General features: G+C 33.3%; 2 protein-coding genes and 2 non-coding genes across 5 annotated transcripts; 2 read left to right on the top strand and 2 right to left on the bottom strand.

The window, feature by feature from the left end:
* LOC109708197 lies at positions 4,443–5,582 on the top strand. The gene is made up of 2 exons (XM_020229841.1): positions 4,443–5,023; positions 5,159–5,582. The coding sequence occupies exons 1-2, from the start codon at positions 4,697–4,699 to the stop codon at positions 5,342–5,344; spliced, it is 513 nt and encodes a 170-aa protein (XP_020085430.1). The 5' UTR covers positions 4,443–4,696; the 3' UTR covers positions 5,345–5,582.
* Positions 5,997–12,671, bottom strand: LOC109708280 (probable aquaporin NIP5-1). 2 transcript variants are annotated; one of them, XM_020229951.1, is made up of 4 exons: positions 11,670–12,668; positions 6,865–7,284; positions 6,611–6,672; positions 5,997–6,522 (listed from the first exon to the last, which is right to left on the bottom strand). In XM_020229951.1, the coding sequence occupies exons 1-4, from the start codon at positions 11,898–11,900 to the stop codon at positions 6,327–6,329; spliced, it is 909 nt and encodes a 302-aa protein (XP_020085540.1). In that variant the 5' UTR covers positions 11,901–12,668; the 3' UTR covers positions 5,997–6,326. The 2 variants fall into 2 exon arrangements, with proteins under 2 accessions (XP_020085540.1, XP_020085542.1); XM_020229953.1 differs by lacking the exon at positions 6,611–6,672 and having other exon boundaries at positions 11,670–12,671.
* TRNAG-GCC lies at positions 8,262–8,332 on the top strand. Its single transcript has one exon. It is a non-coding gene; the product is annotated as a tRNA-Gly (tRNA).
* TRNAM-CAU lies at positions 8,473–8,546 on the bottom strand. The gene has a single exon. It is a non-coding gene; the product is annotated as a tRNA-Met (tRNA).

Here is a 16,821-nt window from a genome sequence, read left to right as displayed (position 1 = left end):
AAGTTTTCTCTTTTAATAAGTTTATATCTAAATTATATCTTATATGAGTTTGTCAATTCATCGGCAATATAGAACATTAATATTGTGGCAGACTTATGATAGCATTCGTGTTGGATTTATCAGTTCATTTATATAGCGTTTGAGTGTTACTGTTATATATTATTAAAATATTATTGGGTAGACTATATATTTGATCCGCAAACTATAATTCATCTGACACTTTGCCTCTCCAATTTTAATTTGGTATATTTGTTAGCTCAAAATCTTTAAATAATTATAATCGAGTTTTGATTTAATTTGATTGAATGGTGATACATTGTTGATGTGATAGCAATATAATAGCACTATAGTTCATGACGTGAAATGACCAAGATATTACATTACATTCTCATTAGCAATATGGTTGATTTTAATAATTTTAAGAAAATAGCAATAAATTATAATAAATTAAAATTTAAAGATTAAAATTATCACCCATCTTATACAGTTGTAGTTTGAAAACACATGGGTAATCATGTAGAGAGATTTTTCTTTTTATTCACGCACACGTTTGAAAAGTTTTATGAGAAATGATATGTATACACCTCAAAATAGATATATGATGTACATCTCATTATTGATAGATAGGATGTACATCATACATCCCCTTTTGAGAGAGTACCGACAGTTTTTTACAAATTTTATCTGATGAATTTGGAAGGTTAAAACTTATGTGAATTTACACCTTATGTAAATTTATACTTAAGAGTACTTCGTGATAATGAGCTAGTGGATACAAGGAGGAATTTTATTATATATCAGTGACAACACATCATTTATTAACAGTCAATCATATCTTCCTATTTAAGAGAAAAGTATAATAAGTATATTTTTTAAATAATAAATAGATGAAGTTAAAAAAATAATTTGATTGATTAATGACGCCACATTGGTAATATAATTGATGCATACTTTTTTTTTTTTTTTAAGACCTTAAATACGATGATGTCGCTATTGGATGGGTCTAACTCTGGGCTAGGCCATGGCTCATCTTAAAGGTTTTGAATGCATATAATTACTACGTAGTACAGCTAAAAAACATATATAAGTTTAAAAATATAAAAATTATAATTACATGATCTAAAATGTAGTAATAACTATTACAAATATAAATAATTTATTTTGTTATATTCACCTAAAGATTTTATTTATAAATTTTATAACTTGCTATATGAGATAATGAGCACCAAGGTTTACCCTCTAAAAAAAATTTCTATTTAAAAGTTGACCAAGCGATTAAATATGCTTACTTTTTATTTAAAGTTATTCTCTATATGTTGCAGTTAAAATTGCTCTTAACTTGAGTAATAGTTCTAACTATTATAGTTTAACAATATATACAGTTTCATTACAATAGTTAAATTTAAATAAATTATAATAAAAATTATATTATATTATATATAATATATTAATATATATATATATTATATTATATATATATATATATATATAGAGTTGAGCTAAGAATACCTCGAGAGTAAACGTGCATGTTTCTCTCGAGTTGTTTTCGATGATAGAGCTTCCAAATTGACGATCGGCTCCGTTAATATGATCTAAACCATTTTAATACTCCTAGAAATCAAATTTCACCACTTGATGATTTTTATATCCATCTAGTGAATAGAAAAAATGATGGCTAAAATGAATATTCTTTAAAAAATGATGATAGGAGTCTTGTAATCAAGATCAAGAGTATAGATCTTGTTTTAAATAGTTTAAAGAATTTTCTAACAAAAATTCAATTGATTTGGATATCTTTACACCGTTAAACGAGAAAACGTCTCTTATCCACCATTAAAATTACAAATTTTGAAACCCTTTGATCATTAGGCAAATGATGTCGAAAAGATTTGAAATTTGATTTCTAAACACTTCAAGTGGTATAAATCATATTCAACGGAGCCGATCGTCAATTTGGAAGCTCTATAATCGAAAACAACTCGAGAGTAAACGGGCTCGTTTACTCTTGAGAGTATTCTAGCTCATATATATATATATATATATATATATATATATTGAATTAGGCTGTAATACTATTAATAGTAAAACGCTCTTTTTGCTATCAAGTTTTTAACCTTTGGATGAAAAATTGTAGAGTCAGGATGATATTAGTCGGTTAGAGTTGAGTGGTCCCCCTAGGGTTGAGTGGTCCCCACTGGGTTATAGTATTTAATCCAATGGTTAGAAATAATGAAAAGAGTTGATCCAAAAGCTAAAAAACTGGTAGCAACAATAGAATTTTGCTACTAATAGTAGCCCAGTCCAACTCTATATACATATATAATTACAACTGCTATATGGTTACAATTACATACTTTATCGATCCTTCGGTGTGGTTCTATAGCTTGCTCTTTGGTAAAGCATCTTTACTTTACTTTTGAATTGCCAAAGCATTACGCTTCTGGCATGTAAACAACAACTAAAGTTGCTGCTGACCATCTCTAGAACAAGTGGTAAAGAACTTGGTGATTGATACCCGAAATACCAAGTTCGAATCCTAATTAATTCACATTTTCAGCTAAGTTTATTTCTAAATAAAATAAACGAAACAGGTAGCGTGCTTATCTATCTCTTAAAAAAAAAAACAAAAAAAAAAACAACAACAACAACTAAAGCTGCTGCTTCTTTCCCGCTACTATAGTGTGAATTAATATCCAAACGGAAAATTTTTGTTTTTCTTTAAAGCTTGAGGTATATTAAAAAAATTGTGTTTCAATAATTTGTATATAACATTTTTATCCCTAATTCCTATAAGGGCCTGTTTGATTTCTAATAATTTTTTACGAATAGAACGTAGGAATTGTTAAATCCTATATTTATTTTATAACACGAAACTAACGTGACATGAATTAAAAATATTTGTGGATTCAAAGTTCCACCTCCTTTCTTGGTAAATTTTCTTTCAAAAAATTTTGATTTTAAAAAGACTAAAATGCTTTTTTGCAAATTTTGTTTCTATCCCCAAAATTTAAATCGGGTACCAAAAAAAAATAAAATTATGAATCCTCTAAATGTATAAATATTTAAATAGATTTTCCATTGAAATACTAATAACTTTTACTGTAAAATGATATATAATATTAATCTTTATACATAAGGATATTGAGGTAATTTTCTTAGATACAGCTCGTTGCAAATTTTTTTTCAAGATATATCCCTACAACTATGATCCGTTAGAAAAATATAATTAATCATGAGTAAAATATATAATCCTAGATAGTGAATAAGTTAAATTGACATTTTTACCCCTCTTATATTATTGGATAAAATATTTTTTGGGAGGATATTTATACATAATTCTAACAGTTGGGGCTTTTGGAGGAATATAATTATAAGAGCAAAAATGTTATTTTACTTAATTGCTGTTTATAAATAAACAGTGCTCTAATGTTAACAAACCACAAAAGCAAATATAAATATTACTGAACTTTGTATGGATAAAAATAAAAAGTTAAACTTTATTAAGGATATATTTATTATTCAATATATTTACAGGGAGCTGTATGCAATTAACCTATTTTATTAATATAGTTGAATAATTTTTGCGTGGAACTAAATACAGAAAAAATATATTACTGTGTATTCTAAAATATGTATCAAGTAAAATATTCACACAAGACCGATATTTTATCATGAAAATAGATTTTTCAAAAAAATTAATTTTCAGTGAAAAAATTTAAATTCCGCAAACCAAATATGCCCTCAAAAAAAAAAGAAAAAAAGAAAAAAAAAGAAAAAGTTATGGCCAACCGTGTATCTCATGAGGCCTTGAACGACACAATCCATCTATTGTACAAATTAACCTTATTAATCAATATCCTGTATATATTTTGCTCTAATAGGGTTACATTTTGGATTTTTTTTTTTTTAACAAAGATAGTTCATGTTCCAATAAAGCGAAGCCAATTTTTTTTCTTTTTTTCTTTTTCTTTCTTATTTCCCTTCTATAGGGAATGGATCTTTTTTTTTTTAATCTAAATATGTGTTTTAGAGTAATATTTACCCATAGAATAAGGTAGGCCATAGTACAAAAATAATAGCATCTTGTACCGTCCATCACTGGTTGAATGGCACGGAAAAAGGAAGGTTCCTGATTTGTTCTACACGCTAAAATGCCACCCAAAAAAAGGACACCGGATTACCTCACGTTTTGTTTTTTCCTTTTCTTTTTGGATAATTTACCTCCTTATAATTAATTCATAGTTCTCACTTGATTTTGAATACATATATTCTCATAAAAATTGATGATAGAATTTTTTTACATCATACTTTCTAATCGTGTCTAACAGGCACTCTTCATAATTCTAAACAAAATCTTATCAAATTAAACAGGTGTAATTTTGTTAGTTTTGTAAAGTAAATTGAGAAACAAATAAGTGAATTCGCAACTTCTTACCCTCGGATTTCAGATTGTGCGAGATCCATACAGCACATGCCATTGGCACGTTTAACAAATGTAGTGTCACACATTTTGCGCTTGTTTAATTGCCCCCCTTCTTGTATTAATACAACTGCAGCTTCCTATAGAAGCATTTTACAATAGAAACTTCACCAAATCCATGCACACAGTAGACATGGATGATGCTAGAGAGTTTTTCACTTAGGAGAAGCACCAAAACCTCTCCTCCTCTCAATTTTTTGGGGGATCTCATCTTAGATGGATTCGAAAGCAATTTTGGCATCCAACACGTCATACTATTTGAACACTCCAGGAAGGAGAAAGGCTAAGTTTAACGTCGCGAAAGGTTTAGCCATCCGTTCCCTAGTTACAAATAGGTCTTTGGGCTCTCCATGCGCTCCTCTCTCGACGTTATTACAACGACAAAATGTTCGCGCAGATGCGAAAGAGAGAGGGGAATTCGGTGGCAATTCCTGCGGGAGGGCCGACTTCAGTGAGAAAGGAAGCGAGATGTTTTGGGTGCGCTTCTTGGGCTTCCATTCAAAGGGCGTGCAATCGTTTATTACCATGTTAACACCTGACCAAGTAAGTTATTCCGCTAATTCTATATGATTAATATGATAGAAAATGATCCAGAAATTAATCTTAACAATATCCATAGATAAGACGATACTTCATGTTTACAAGTACAAACAACTTAATTCGACATGATATTTGCAGAACCAACCTGCTCTCCAGGAAGATACATCATCAGGCGACGACTCATCGGAAGAAAGCAGCAGCGACAGTAGTGATGAAGAAGAGTCATCAGACGAATCATCATCCGATGACGAAGAAAGTGATAGCGACAACGACAAAGCGAAGCCTATAAAAAAGCCTGAAAAGCCTAAAAAGCCTGAAAAGTAGGAGGCTTAAGATGACGTAGTTTTGAGTTTTTCTCTGCAACGCGAGTGCCCTTGCTAATTTGCTTTTCATTTAAATTCAGACCCTCATATGAATTTACGCACTTAATAAGGTGTTCTCATATCAATGTTCTGGGAATGCATTATTAGATTTTTCATTGGATCCACTGAATCAGCGCGATATCTTAGTCTTAGATTCCCTATGCAATTTATGAACGATTACTTTGAAAACTTTACGATGATTTGTCGAGTAATAAGTTACAACTTATCCATGAATAATCTGTTTCAGTGACCAACTTTCCGTTTACTTGAACTATTGATTTAACTATTGATAATATGTTCTGATAGAAATAATCTCTTTTTTTTTTCTTTTTTTTTTTTCGCCTTTCGTCGAGGCTTTACTGCCTCACCCATGTAGCTTAATTCACTTACTGAATGAATGAAGCGGGTAGCGCGCTACCTTTTTCTCAAAAAAAACTTAAAGTGAAATATTAGTCTGATTTTTTTTTCTCTCCCTGAGACTATATGACTACTTAGGCAATCAATTTTTGATTCGATGTTGTTGTATAACTAACCAAATTTGAGACACTTCTCCTTTAATCAACAATATTATTTCTATCAGAACATATTATCAAAGCAGATAAAAGAGAAGGAAACAAGAAAAGTACAATAAGAGACCATTTAACAGGATCATCCTTACATCTTATAGGGTTTGTGACCTGGTTTATTTCCACAACATATTTCACTAATTATCACAATATGTATAGCAAATAATAATACCACAACAACAAAGTGAACCTCTTAGGGCTCATCTTTGCCTCACACTTAAACCAAACAAACACCACACCATATCTATATGTCTTAACAATTCGTTTTGAGCAAAGCAAAACGAGGATTATTGCAACACTAATCATTAATTACCACCATGATCATAATTAATAAATAGATAATGTAACTGCATGATCACCTCACCATAGCATTTGGATTTAGCGGCGGAAACTCCGCACCGGGCGCACCGTTTCCCCGTTCTCGTCCCTCAGCTTCACCGCAGTGTAAACGGCCGCGCCAGTGATTGCACCTGCTGTCGGGGCCGCCAGGTATATCCATATCTGCTTGTAGTTCCCCGCGGCCACCGCGGGCCCTAATGTTCTCACCGGATTCATTGATCCCCCACTCGATGGCCTAATTTCGATTTACATAAATAAATCATGATTAGAATGCTATTAAAAGAGAGGAACACTAATCATTAATTATTTCGCTAATTACTAACCCCGCGATAAGTATGTTAAGCATCACAGTTGCTCCCACCGCTATTCCAGCTAATTCCCCTACCTGAATAATTTTATCCGCAAAATGTCATTAAAAATTATTAAAAATAAATTATAACTTTTTATTTTGGTCACATCACATCAACTTAGTGTGCTGTTTAATCCAAAGGACTTGATTGAAATAATTTACGAGGAATCAAAATGAACGTGTGGGTAAACATTGGAAAGCGAAAAGTAGTTATTTTGGGATTAGTACCGCACGAGTATCGGTGGCGACGGCGGTGACGACGAAAAGGAGATTGAAGGTGATGACGAACTCGATAAAGAAAGCTTGGGTGGTGCTGACGGAGGGGACGGTAACGCCGCCGGAGAGAAAGGGATGGTAGATGCCCTTGAGGGCGAACGAGGCGCATATGGAGGCCGACACCTGCGCGGCGATGTACGCGGGGACCTGCACCCAGGGGAAGTGGCGGAGCGTCGCGAAGGCGATGGTGAGCGAGGGGTTCAGGTGGGCGCCCGAGATGTGGCCCGTCGAGAGAATGACGATCATGACGGCGAGCCCCGCGCACGCGGCATTGCCGATCAGCGTCTCCGCGCCGTTGTACTTCTGGTTCACGATCGGCGCCGCCGTCGCTCCGAAGATGAGGATGAAGGTGCCCACGAACTCAGCTCCTAACTGCACTCCGTGAGCGTGCATAGAGACAAAACCAACACATGATTTTATAAGACCATTTAGATTGAGTTTCGAATCATGCTAGAGCCCTAAACATTAATTGATAGCTATATTGAAATAAATCAGCTGTTCAAAAAAAAAAAACCAAAAAAGAATCTGGATCAAGTTGAATACACTAAAAACGGTGATTAATAACTGATTCGTGACTTAAATTTGAAATATTGCTGTTGCTTAAGATTGCTAAGTCAAATAGCGTAGTTTAAAAATACACATACTCATCGACCTTAAATTGGACTCAAAATTATTCTCAAGTTTGATTCTTTGATAAGCTTTTTGAAGCACCGCTTATAATTTTTTTTAGTGGCTCTGTCTAGTGTTGAAACTTTTCTGATTACTTTTAAAGCCCAAAATCTCATTTTAATTTTTTTACGCTNTTGTTGGTAGCTTGGAGGATTAGAAACATGACTATTGCTTTCCAATTAGCTGTTTTTGCATTAATTGCGACTTCATCAGTCTTACTGATTAGTGTACCCGTTGTATTTGCTTCTTCTGATGGTTGGTCAAGTAACAAGAATGTTGTATTTTCCGGTACATCATTATGGATTGGATTAGTCTTTTTGGTAGCTATTCTTAATTCTCTCATTTCTTAAACTTATTTGGTATTTCCCCGATCCAAAAACAAAAATGTCACTCCTTCAAATAAATTCGAATTGTGAGACATATTAAGATTCAATCTGAGTTCTGAAAAAAAAATTCTATTTCAATGTTATTAATTGGATCTAATAAATAAGATTATCTTAATCTATCTTAATTGGAATCTTACTTTACTATAGTATCTGAAGTATACTATCTAAGTTTTACTTTTTACTATACTATCTAAGTATCTGGCCCTGCACAAATATGATCCAGCCGCATATATGATATATAATATATGTCATATATGTGTGGACATATACGTGCGTATCAGGGAGGAAGAAAATGCGGATATGGTCGAATGGTAAAATTTCTCTTTGCCAAGGAGAAGATGCGGGTTCGATTCCCGCTATCCGCCCATAATCATAATTAAGTAATGTACTATGATAAAAAGATAAAAAATTAATTGACTACTATACTAACTACTAACTACTATAGTGGTTAGTATAGTAGTTCTATCTTCCCCCTTTCCTTGCCTACCATCCAAAAACAAAAATGTTGCGGAGACAGGATTTGAACCCGTGACCTCAAGGTTATGAGCCTTGCGAGCTACCAAACTGCTCTACTCCGCGCTAAAGAACTAGGAACTAATGGGCGAAGAAAGATTGGATACGCCCCTCTACCATATCTATACAAATAGAATAGTCCATTTATACAGAATGGTAAAGAGAGCCACTAACCGTACTTGGTGTAGTTAGCTAAGAATTTCATGGTTAGTATTTAAGATCTCAAGTTTGAAGCTAATTAGTTGCTTTATATTTTCTATTAAATTTATTTTTAAAAAATTGAATGAAACAGACAGTTTACTACCTTTATCTAAAAAAAAAAACTCTTAAAACAACTACAGTTTTAGTCACCCAAAAAGCAAAACAAAAAAGAAAAAAGGAACGCTTCTTTAAAGCCAATCTTTAATAAGGTTTCATGAATCGATGAAGGGCTAGCTTTTGGGTGAAAATGAATCAAACAAAGTTACTTACTTTCACTTTGAGATCAAGCTACAGATTAAGAAGCTTTTTAACTTTTGAGTTTCAAATATATATATATATATATATATATATATAGACTAGAGAATCTGATCACACCAATTTAATTAGTAATAAAGAAAATGAGAAAAAAAAAGGGAAAAAAACAAGGGTGACCCAATGAGAATCAAAACTTGTGAACTATGTGGATTGTGGAACATGGAGGTGACATCATTGACAGGTCGAGAACGGTCTAAAAGTCTAAAATGGAAGCACATAAGAAACAATTTAGATTGCGTTATTAAATGCCAAAATGGTAAGATGATGCTCAAACTAAATAAATAAATAACGGTGCAGTGATTAGTTGCACGGAATCGAGTGAAGCTGTAAACTGCTTTTATTATCTTTATATATTTATTTATTTATTTATTATCCAGAGAGAAAAAGGCACGGCTTCTTAGGTGCACCCGAACCAAGACAAATACTACATTCGACTTCCACCAGAATTTGCGAGAACTAGTTTCGATTGATCAAATTGAATTTTTCTTATATTTTATAACTTAATTTGACCAGTTCAATAAATTTGATCTGTCTATGGTAAAAAAATATATTTGGTAATTCTAAATACATACATAGAGTAAGTATGTTTATTAAGTCCGATTTACTTAATTACGTGAATACTGATCAGATTCAATGAATACGTTCTCTTAATTACGACTTGCATTTAAATTCTAAGTTTACAACCTAGAGTGATGTTACCCTTCCCAATTAGATCTCAAACACTTGCTTCTAATACTTGTTTTAGCTAGCCTCCAAATGGTGTGAGGACATGCTATTAGAAGTGATGTAACTCTTGGTTTTGCTATTTTGGATAAGGGTTTGGCTCACATCATTCACACCTGCTACATTATGTTAATGAAAATTAAGCGTGTTAGCGAATTTTTAGCGTGTCGTGTCGAATTTTGTCAAATGGTTAGATCACACCAAGAATGCCATGCGCACTTAATTTGGATCCACGCATGACTAATTAATGATGGGCTCAACTTGGATGCATGGAAACGATGGTGTTGATTGATTAATCGGTTAAGATTTGAGAACATTGATTTATTCTAGGATTAATGACCTAAACACCGACTAAAAATTATTTGGCACACCCTCCGCGNCTAGAAAATAAATTTTATGATTTTACGATATCATTTGCCTAGTGAACGAAGGGGCTCAAAATCAACGGCTGAAAATAAAAATCTTACAAAATGTAATAATATGACATTAAAATTTTAAATCAAAGATATTGATCTTGTTTTATATAGTATAAAGAATTTTCTATCAAAATTTCACGTGATTTGGATATTTCTACACCGTTAAACTTGCAAACGGCTCACTACGGTCATTGAAATTTGTTGATTTTGAGCCCATTCGATCACTAGGCAAATGATATCGAAAAATAATAAAATTTATTTTCTAGATACTCCAAATACTCTAGATTAAGTTTAACGGAGCCGATCGACGATTCGAAAGTCGCAACATCGAAAACGAGCTGAAAGCACGGAAGGCTCTGTGCTTCCGATAGCATAGTAGCCTCACTCTATATAATAAACACTATAATTAACCACTATAATTAACCATGATAATTTCTTCACAAAAAATAAACGTACTTTTTGGTCGGCTACACTTTGAAGCAAGGATTTAAGTGCCGTGGCACGGAGTCGTGCCGGAAACTTGCCGGCACGGTACGGCACGGTGCGTGCCGAGCCATACCGATGCGTGCCGTTCAAAAAAATTCTTGTGTGCCGACAAATAATAGCATGAAATATCTATTTTCTTTAGCAATAAAATATTCTAACTATTTATTATGTCTTTTTATCATATCTTTTGAACTTTATTGAGTAAACTACTTACTAATTTAAAGAATAGAGAGTTTTGAACTGTGCCATCGGCACGGGATTTGTATCGTGCCGGTATCTTATTGGCACGGTACGGCACGGTGGATACGGCCCGTGCCGACGGGCACTTAAAACCTTGCTTTGAAGTACTCTTTCCTCACTAGCACCTCTTGTGGGTACGTATTGTTCAGGGACAAATGCTTATAAACAAAAACAAAAAACAAAAAGTGAAAAAAGGTACCTCTATATTATGAGAATTAATGGGTGAATATTTTTATAATCCTTCGCAGGAAACACAATAATGACACGACTAATATAGAAATCCGAACAAAATCACCTTTTCCTTTATATACTATGTGGGACAAGGGCATATATATACTTCCGAGCTTCAAATTTATGCTATATAATAAACAAAATTTTGAAATAATTCTATAATTATGCATTAAAAAGCTATTATTTTGGAATTCAAATTTGTTTAATGGCTGAACATGGGTCAAATTTGGCATGCCGAAACTTCGACTAAATTCCATCTTTAATTTTTAAATTACCATGCTAGTTTTATTTCAGTTCCTAAGTTTTGATTTTTAACTTTTAATCTCAACATCGCCTCAATAATGGAGAGAGAGAGAGAGAGAGAGAGATAGAAGCCTCAATTATTAGAAATGTGACGTGACACACACCAATTTGTAAAGAAATTATATTTAAAAAATTATTAATGCACGTACAAACAAATTTTGATATATTCGCGAAGATGGTAATCGGTTGAATGACGCAAAGTTTAATTAGGGACTAAAATGAAAATGATGCGGGAGAGGTGGAGGGTGGAGGTGGCACGTGCGTGCGTACGTACCTTGCGAGTGAGGGATACGTCGGGCCTGGGGAAGTCGGTGAGGCACGTGCGGGGGCCGGCCCAGGAGTAGTCGACGGGCAGGCACTCGTTGCACCGCGGCATCGACTTGCGGTCGTACGAGAGCGAGTCGACGCGCCCCCCCGCGAACAGCGGCGCGCCCGGCGTGCCCGGCGTGCCCGGCGTCGGCGGCACCGACCTGTTCGGCGTGCCGTTCTCCGTCGCCTCCGCCATTGTCGCTGTCGTTCTACGTCGATATTACTCGAATATATGCAAAGCAAATTTGTGTTTTTTTTTTTTTTTTTTTTTTTTTTTTTTTTGGTGGAGGGATGAGGTAGTTAAGAAGGGGAGAATATATTACATGTTTTTTGGGTTTTTTATAAAGTTTTTGCTATGAAAATGGAGGAGCTTGATCCAGGGTTGATAACAAAAGGTCTAGCTAGCTAATGCATGATAAGTAGGGGGAAAAAACAAAAAAAACTTTTTTTTTGGTGATTTTTTTGGTGTTTTGATGGAGAGTGGAGAGGGAGAGAGTTACATGATATGAAGGATTTTATAAATGTGTTGCTAAGGAATAAGGAGTAGTGATAAGAAATCCAGCCTAATTAAAGAACTTTTTCTTTCTCTTTTTTTTTCTTGAGTTTTCGAGGGGATTTTTTTTTTTTTTTCTTTTTTGGGTTTTGGATCTGGTTGGGAAGGAACCAAAAATTACATGCTTGGGAGGTTTTTTTTCAAGGTCTTGTTAAGGAATAATAGGAGGAAGATGATCCAGAGCTCACAAAGCTAAGAACTCCAAAAGAGAGAAATCAAAAGAGAAAAATGCATTAATGCTCACAAAGCTAAGCACTTTGAATGTATGAGGCTAAAAAAGATTGGGAACAAGCTAAAGAGAGAGAGAGAGAGAGAAAGAGAGTAGAGAGAGAATGGAGATGGTATTTGGGTGTTTGGAGATGGGAGTGGGTGAATATATGAAGATGTCAGTGGGAGAGAAAGTCAATAGCTAAGGCTGGGCTTCTTCACTCAAACAATTCATTTAAATACATCTGGGAATTGATAGCAAATTAGCAATACCTACTGTTATATTTATTCATATCAGAATACATACATTATATCTAATGCTATTATATTTATTCATATCAGAATACATACATTATATCTACTACCAATATGTTTTTTCATATCAAAATATGAGTAGATCGACCTTGTGTGCTATTAATTAGGAGCAGGAGGCCAGCCAACGTGCTCCAAAGCCGTTTCCGATAATAAAATTTTCTAATCGATGATCGACTCCGTTAAACTTGACCTAGTATATTTGAGGTATTTTGAAAATAAATTTTGTAGTTTTTCGATATCATTTATCTAGTGATCGAAAGGATTCAAAATTGAATGTTAAAAATAAAAATCTCACAAAAAATTATGATCTATATAGCATTAAATTTTTCGATTAGATATATTAATCTTGCAATGAATAGAATAAAGAATTTTTTATCAGAATTTCATCTGATTGGAATGCTTTTACATCGTTAAACTTACAAACGGCACACATCAACTATTAAAAATTATTGATTTTCAGCTCATTTAATTACTAGGTAAATTATATTAAAAAATTTAATTTTTTGTTCTAAATATTTTAAATTAACTAAATCAATTCTAACGGAGTCGATCGTCAAATCGGAAGTAGCCACAACCTGTGAAAAAGTATGCTTACTTGGCACTGACCCAAAGATGGATTATAATTAATTAGGAGATGACTAATGCTATAAGTAATCAAGTATCTCAAAACGTATTCTATATTATAGCTTTAAATCATTATTGCATATATTATTGTTTTAATTTTTTTAAAAAATTTAATGCCGTGACATGAACTAACTTAAAAAAGCTAAACTACTCACTTGCATAGTTAGTTAATTCGCGTTTAATACGTGAATTATTCGCGAACTTTTGAATACATGAATTAAACGGACCGTTCCATATTTTTTCGAAAAGTTCGAAAAAAACGCGTCTTCATCCTCAAAAATAATTATTCATGAATTATTCGCGATTCGAGAATTATTCGCCCAAAAAAACGGCTGTTGCGGTCCGGCCGAGGTTCGCATCATCGCCGCTCTCGTCGCCGAGCTCATCCGGGTCGTCGTCCTCCTCCTCCGCCGCCCTGGCCGGCACCGGGAGCAAGAGCTGCGACTGCAGATCCGGTCTCGTCGTCCTCCTCCTCCGTCGCCATGGCTGGCGCCGGGAGCAAGAGTGGCGGTGACAGATCCGCCCGTGGCCGTCTGCGGAAAAAAGAAGAGGAACAGTACAAAAATCGAGGCTTTTGGATTCATAAATCATACGCGGTCCACGAGGCCTCTTCTGCCTCGTGGACCGCTTGAGAGGGAGGTCCACGATGGACCTCCCTCTCATTATTTATATTTTATTTTATAAATATATATTTATTTATTATATATAATATTTTATTTATAAATTTGTAATTATTTATTAATATTTCTAAATATATAATTTTTATATATTATTAATATATGTTTATTATAATTTTGGATATATTTAATCTATATATAAAAATTATAATAATAATATATATAGTATATTAATTATTATATATTTATTATATAGCCGAATTTTTTATTCCGAATTTTTAATTGGTGAACGTATAATATCCGTATAAATCACGTATCTGAATAATTACCGAATCCGTTTTTTAACCGTATTTTTTAACGAATTTAAAAATTAAAAGACGAATTTTATCCGAATTATACCGTACCGAATTTTTGTCGAATCCGAATTAACTAACTATGCTCACTTGTTCTTAAATGTATAAAATAAATGAAGATATGTCTAATGATTGACCCATTTGATATAAAATGATTTATCAATGACATTCTAGGGTATGTTGTTAGGTGCATGTAGCTTATTATTTTATCTTGCATAATTAGCACGTATTTATTGGGTCGATCGGAAACTAAAGGGTATGAACCAAACGTTAATGCTATGTTAAAATGCTCATATCCAATTCAAGAGTTCTAAGCTAATAGACAGAAATAGCCTTCATATACATTATACATATGTAGGTCAAGGTTTTGTTTTGTATCTAATGCAAAACTATTATTCTGAATTATTTTGGATATTTAGTCAAATTTGAATCGCTTCAATTTATTGGTCTCATTGGTTTTTTATTTGAATAGGTTCCTCTGAATTTAGCATTGCATGTAGAGATGTACACCGAGAAAAAGCATGGCATTAATTATTAATATTCAATATTACCAAATAAATTTATTAGTCAATCTAATTTTTCCAAAAGTAAAAAAAGATGAATGTGTTATAGTCCCTTTCCGCAAAAAAAGTGCTTAATATAACTTTTAAAGGACGGTGTGAACATATTGATATAATACTCTTGTGTAGCTTATATATGCCAAATATTGCTTGGCTTTTATTTTATCGTTACTTTTACTTCGCATAAAAAATATTATCATTTACTAATTTAAAATTAAATACGACTACTTGGTATATATGTGAATACATTCCAGTGGAGGATTCCAATCCTTGGAATATGACTTTGTGTCTCCTCCCTATCAGTGAGCTCCTAAACAAACAAATTAAAGAGATGGCATCTACAATGCCTTGGTCAAAGCCTATCTTTCACACGCATCAATTCATGGGCACTTTTTTAAAAAAATAAATAAATAAATCATTGAAGGAATATCTCCCTTGTTGTATATGCATTCCACATACATGAATGTGACGTTCCCATCTCATTTGGACCCACCAAAAATACATTAGTGGTCATGATGATCTCTTGAATATATCTTAAATGTTTCATTGTAGACACCAAGGGGACAAAGAGCATTTTTGATCTTCTTTCTTATTGTAATTACTCGAGTATCTATTATTGAGCGTAAAATATTAAAATATCACTCTTTGGTAGCAGCATCCATAGTATATATTTAGCTACGATAGCATGCTAACTAGATTTTCTTTTTTTTTCTTTTTCTTTTTTTTAAATGCCTAATTGAACTGCTCTTAAGTATTTTTAAACCCTATAACATGAGTCTATTGTGGTAAATTTGCTCACTTAATTAACTTTGTTCCTTGCATAATGTGATAAATTAAATATTGTATGCTTGATTGACCTAGTTCGAATGATCGAAGAACAACAAGACTTTGTATTATACGATTCTTTACTTATCGAAACCAAAAGGTTACGCTGGTGATATTCACTAGCTTGTGCTTTTCTGGAACCATCCAAACACTGGATTTACTTAAAGCTCATTTGCCAACCATTGATTGGAGAAAAAAAAGAAATTATGTAACAATTTTTCTCTTTATACAAACTAGTGCACATGCTTCAACTGTTCATAAGCACAAGAGATTGGAGTTACATCGATTCTTTACTTGCCTTACTCATTACTTTTTAGTTAAAGCATTTGAAACAGCACCTCTGTGGGTTTGGTTAAAATTTTCATTCTAAATTTAATTAGGACATATTCGATCGAAGGTATATATACTAGAGCATTTTATGTTGCTCTTAAGTTAAATTTATTCTATTTTTGTCACTTTTTTGTTGAAAATGTCCATGGGTACTCAACTAGGTGCAAGATGAGAGTAATAACTAATTGCTGCAGCAATAATTAGGGTTTTGACATTATCTATCACTCTACACACCCTTAAGATGATTTTTCCTTCTCAGACTCAACCCGCATTTTCACTCAATCTTCTTTTATACCTTATATATTACTGAAAATCCCAATGGTTTAGTTGCGATTAGAATATTAAATTGCATATATATATATATAGTATAGTGAGTTAGCCAAAATGCATGGAAGGCGCCCTTTAACCATCACTTTATTCCACTAATTAATGCTTTATTGAGTCTAACGTACACACACTCATCACCCTTAGTGTTGCGAGCAACATATATAAGAAATTAAACATTGCATTACCATTAGTACTCCGTACATAACTTTCTCAAAAAAGAGAACAGAAGAACCATAATAACAAAAGTAATCGGCACGAAACCACTATATTAATGATCACTCATCAAATCAGATTCCTAGGTCATAAACTGCATCGTTCACTTTCCAGAGCATTCCCTTCTGAACGACATCATCACTATCATATTTTCACCATTAGCAAAGCTACCACTAAGGAATAAATGGACCCT

The sequence above is a fragment of the Ananas comosus genome, linkage group 3, assembly GCF_001540865.1.
Source record: "Ananas comosus cultivar F153 linkage group 3, ASM154086v1, whole genome shotgun sequence".
Classification (NCBI taxonomy): Eukaryota; Viridiplantae; Streptophyta; class Magnoliopsida; order Poales; family Bromeliaceae; genus Ananas; species Ananas comosus.
Note: the sequence above shows the minus strand (reverse complement) of the source record. Positions and strands in the feature narration are given on the sequence as shown.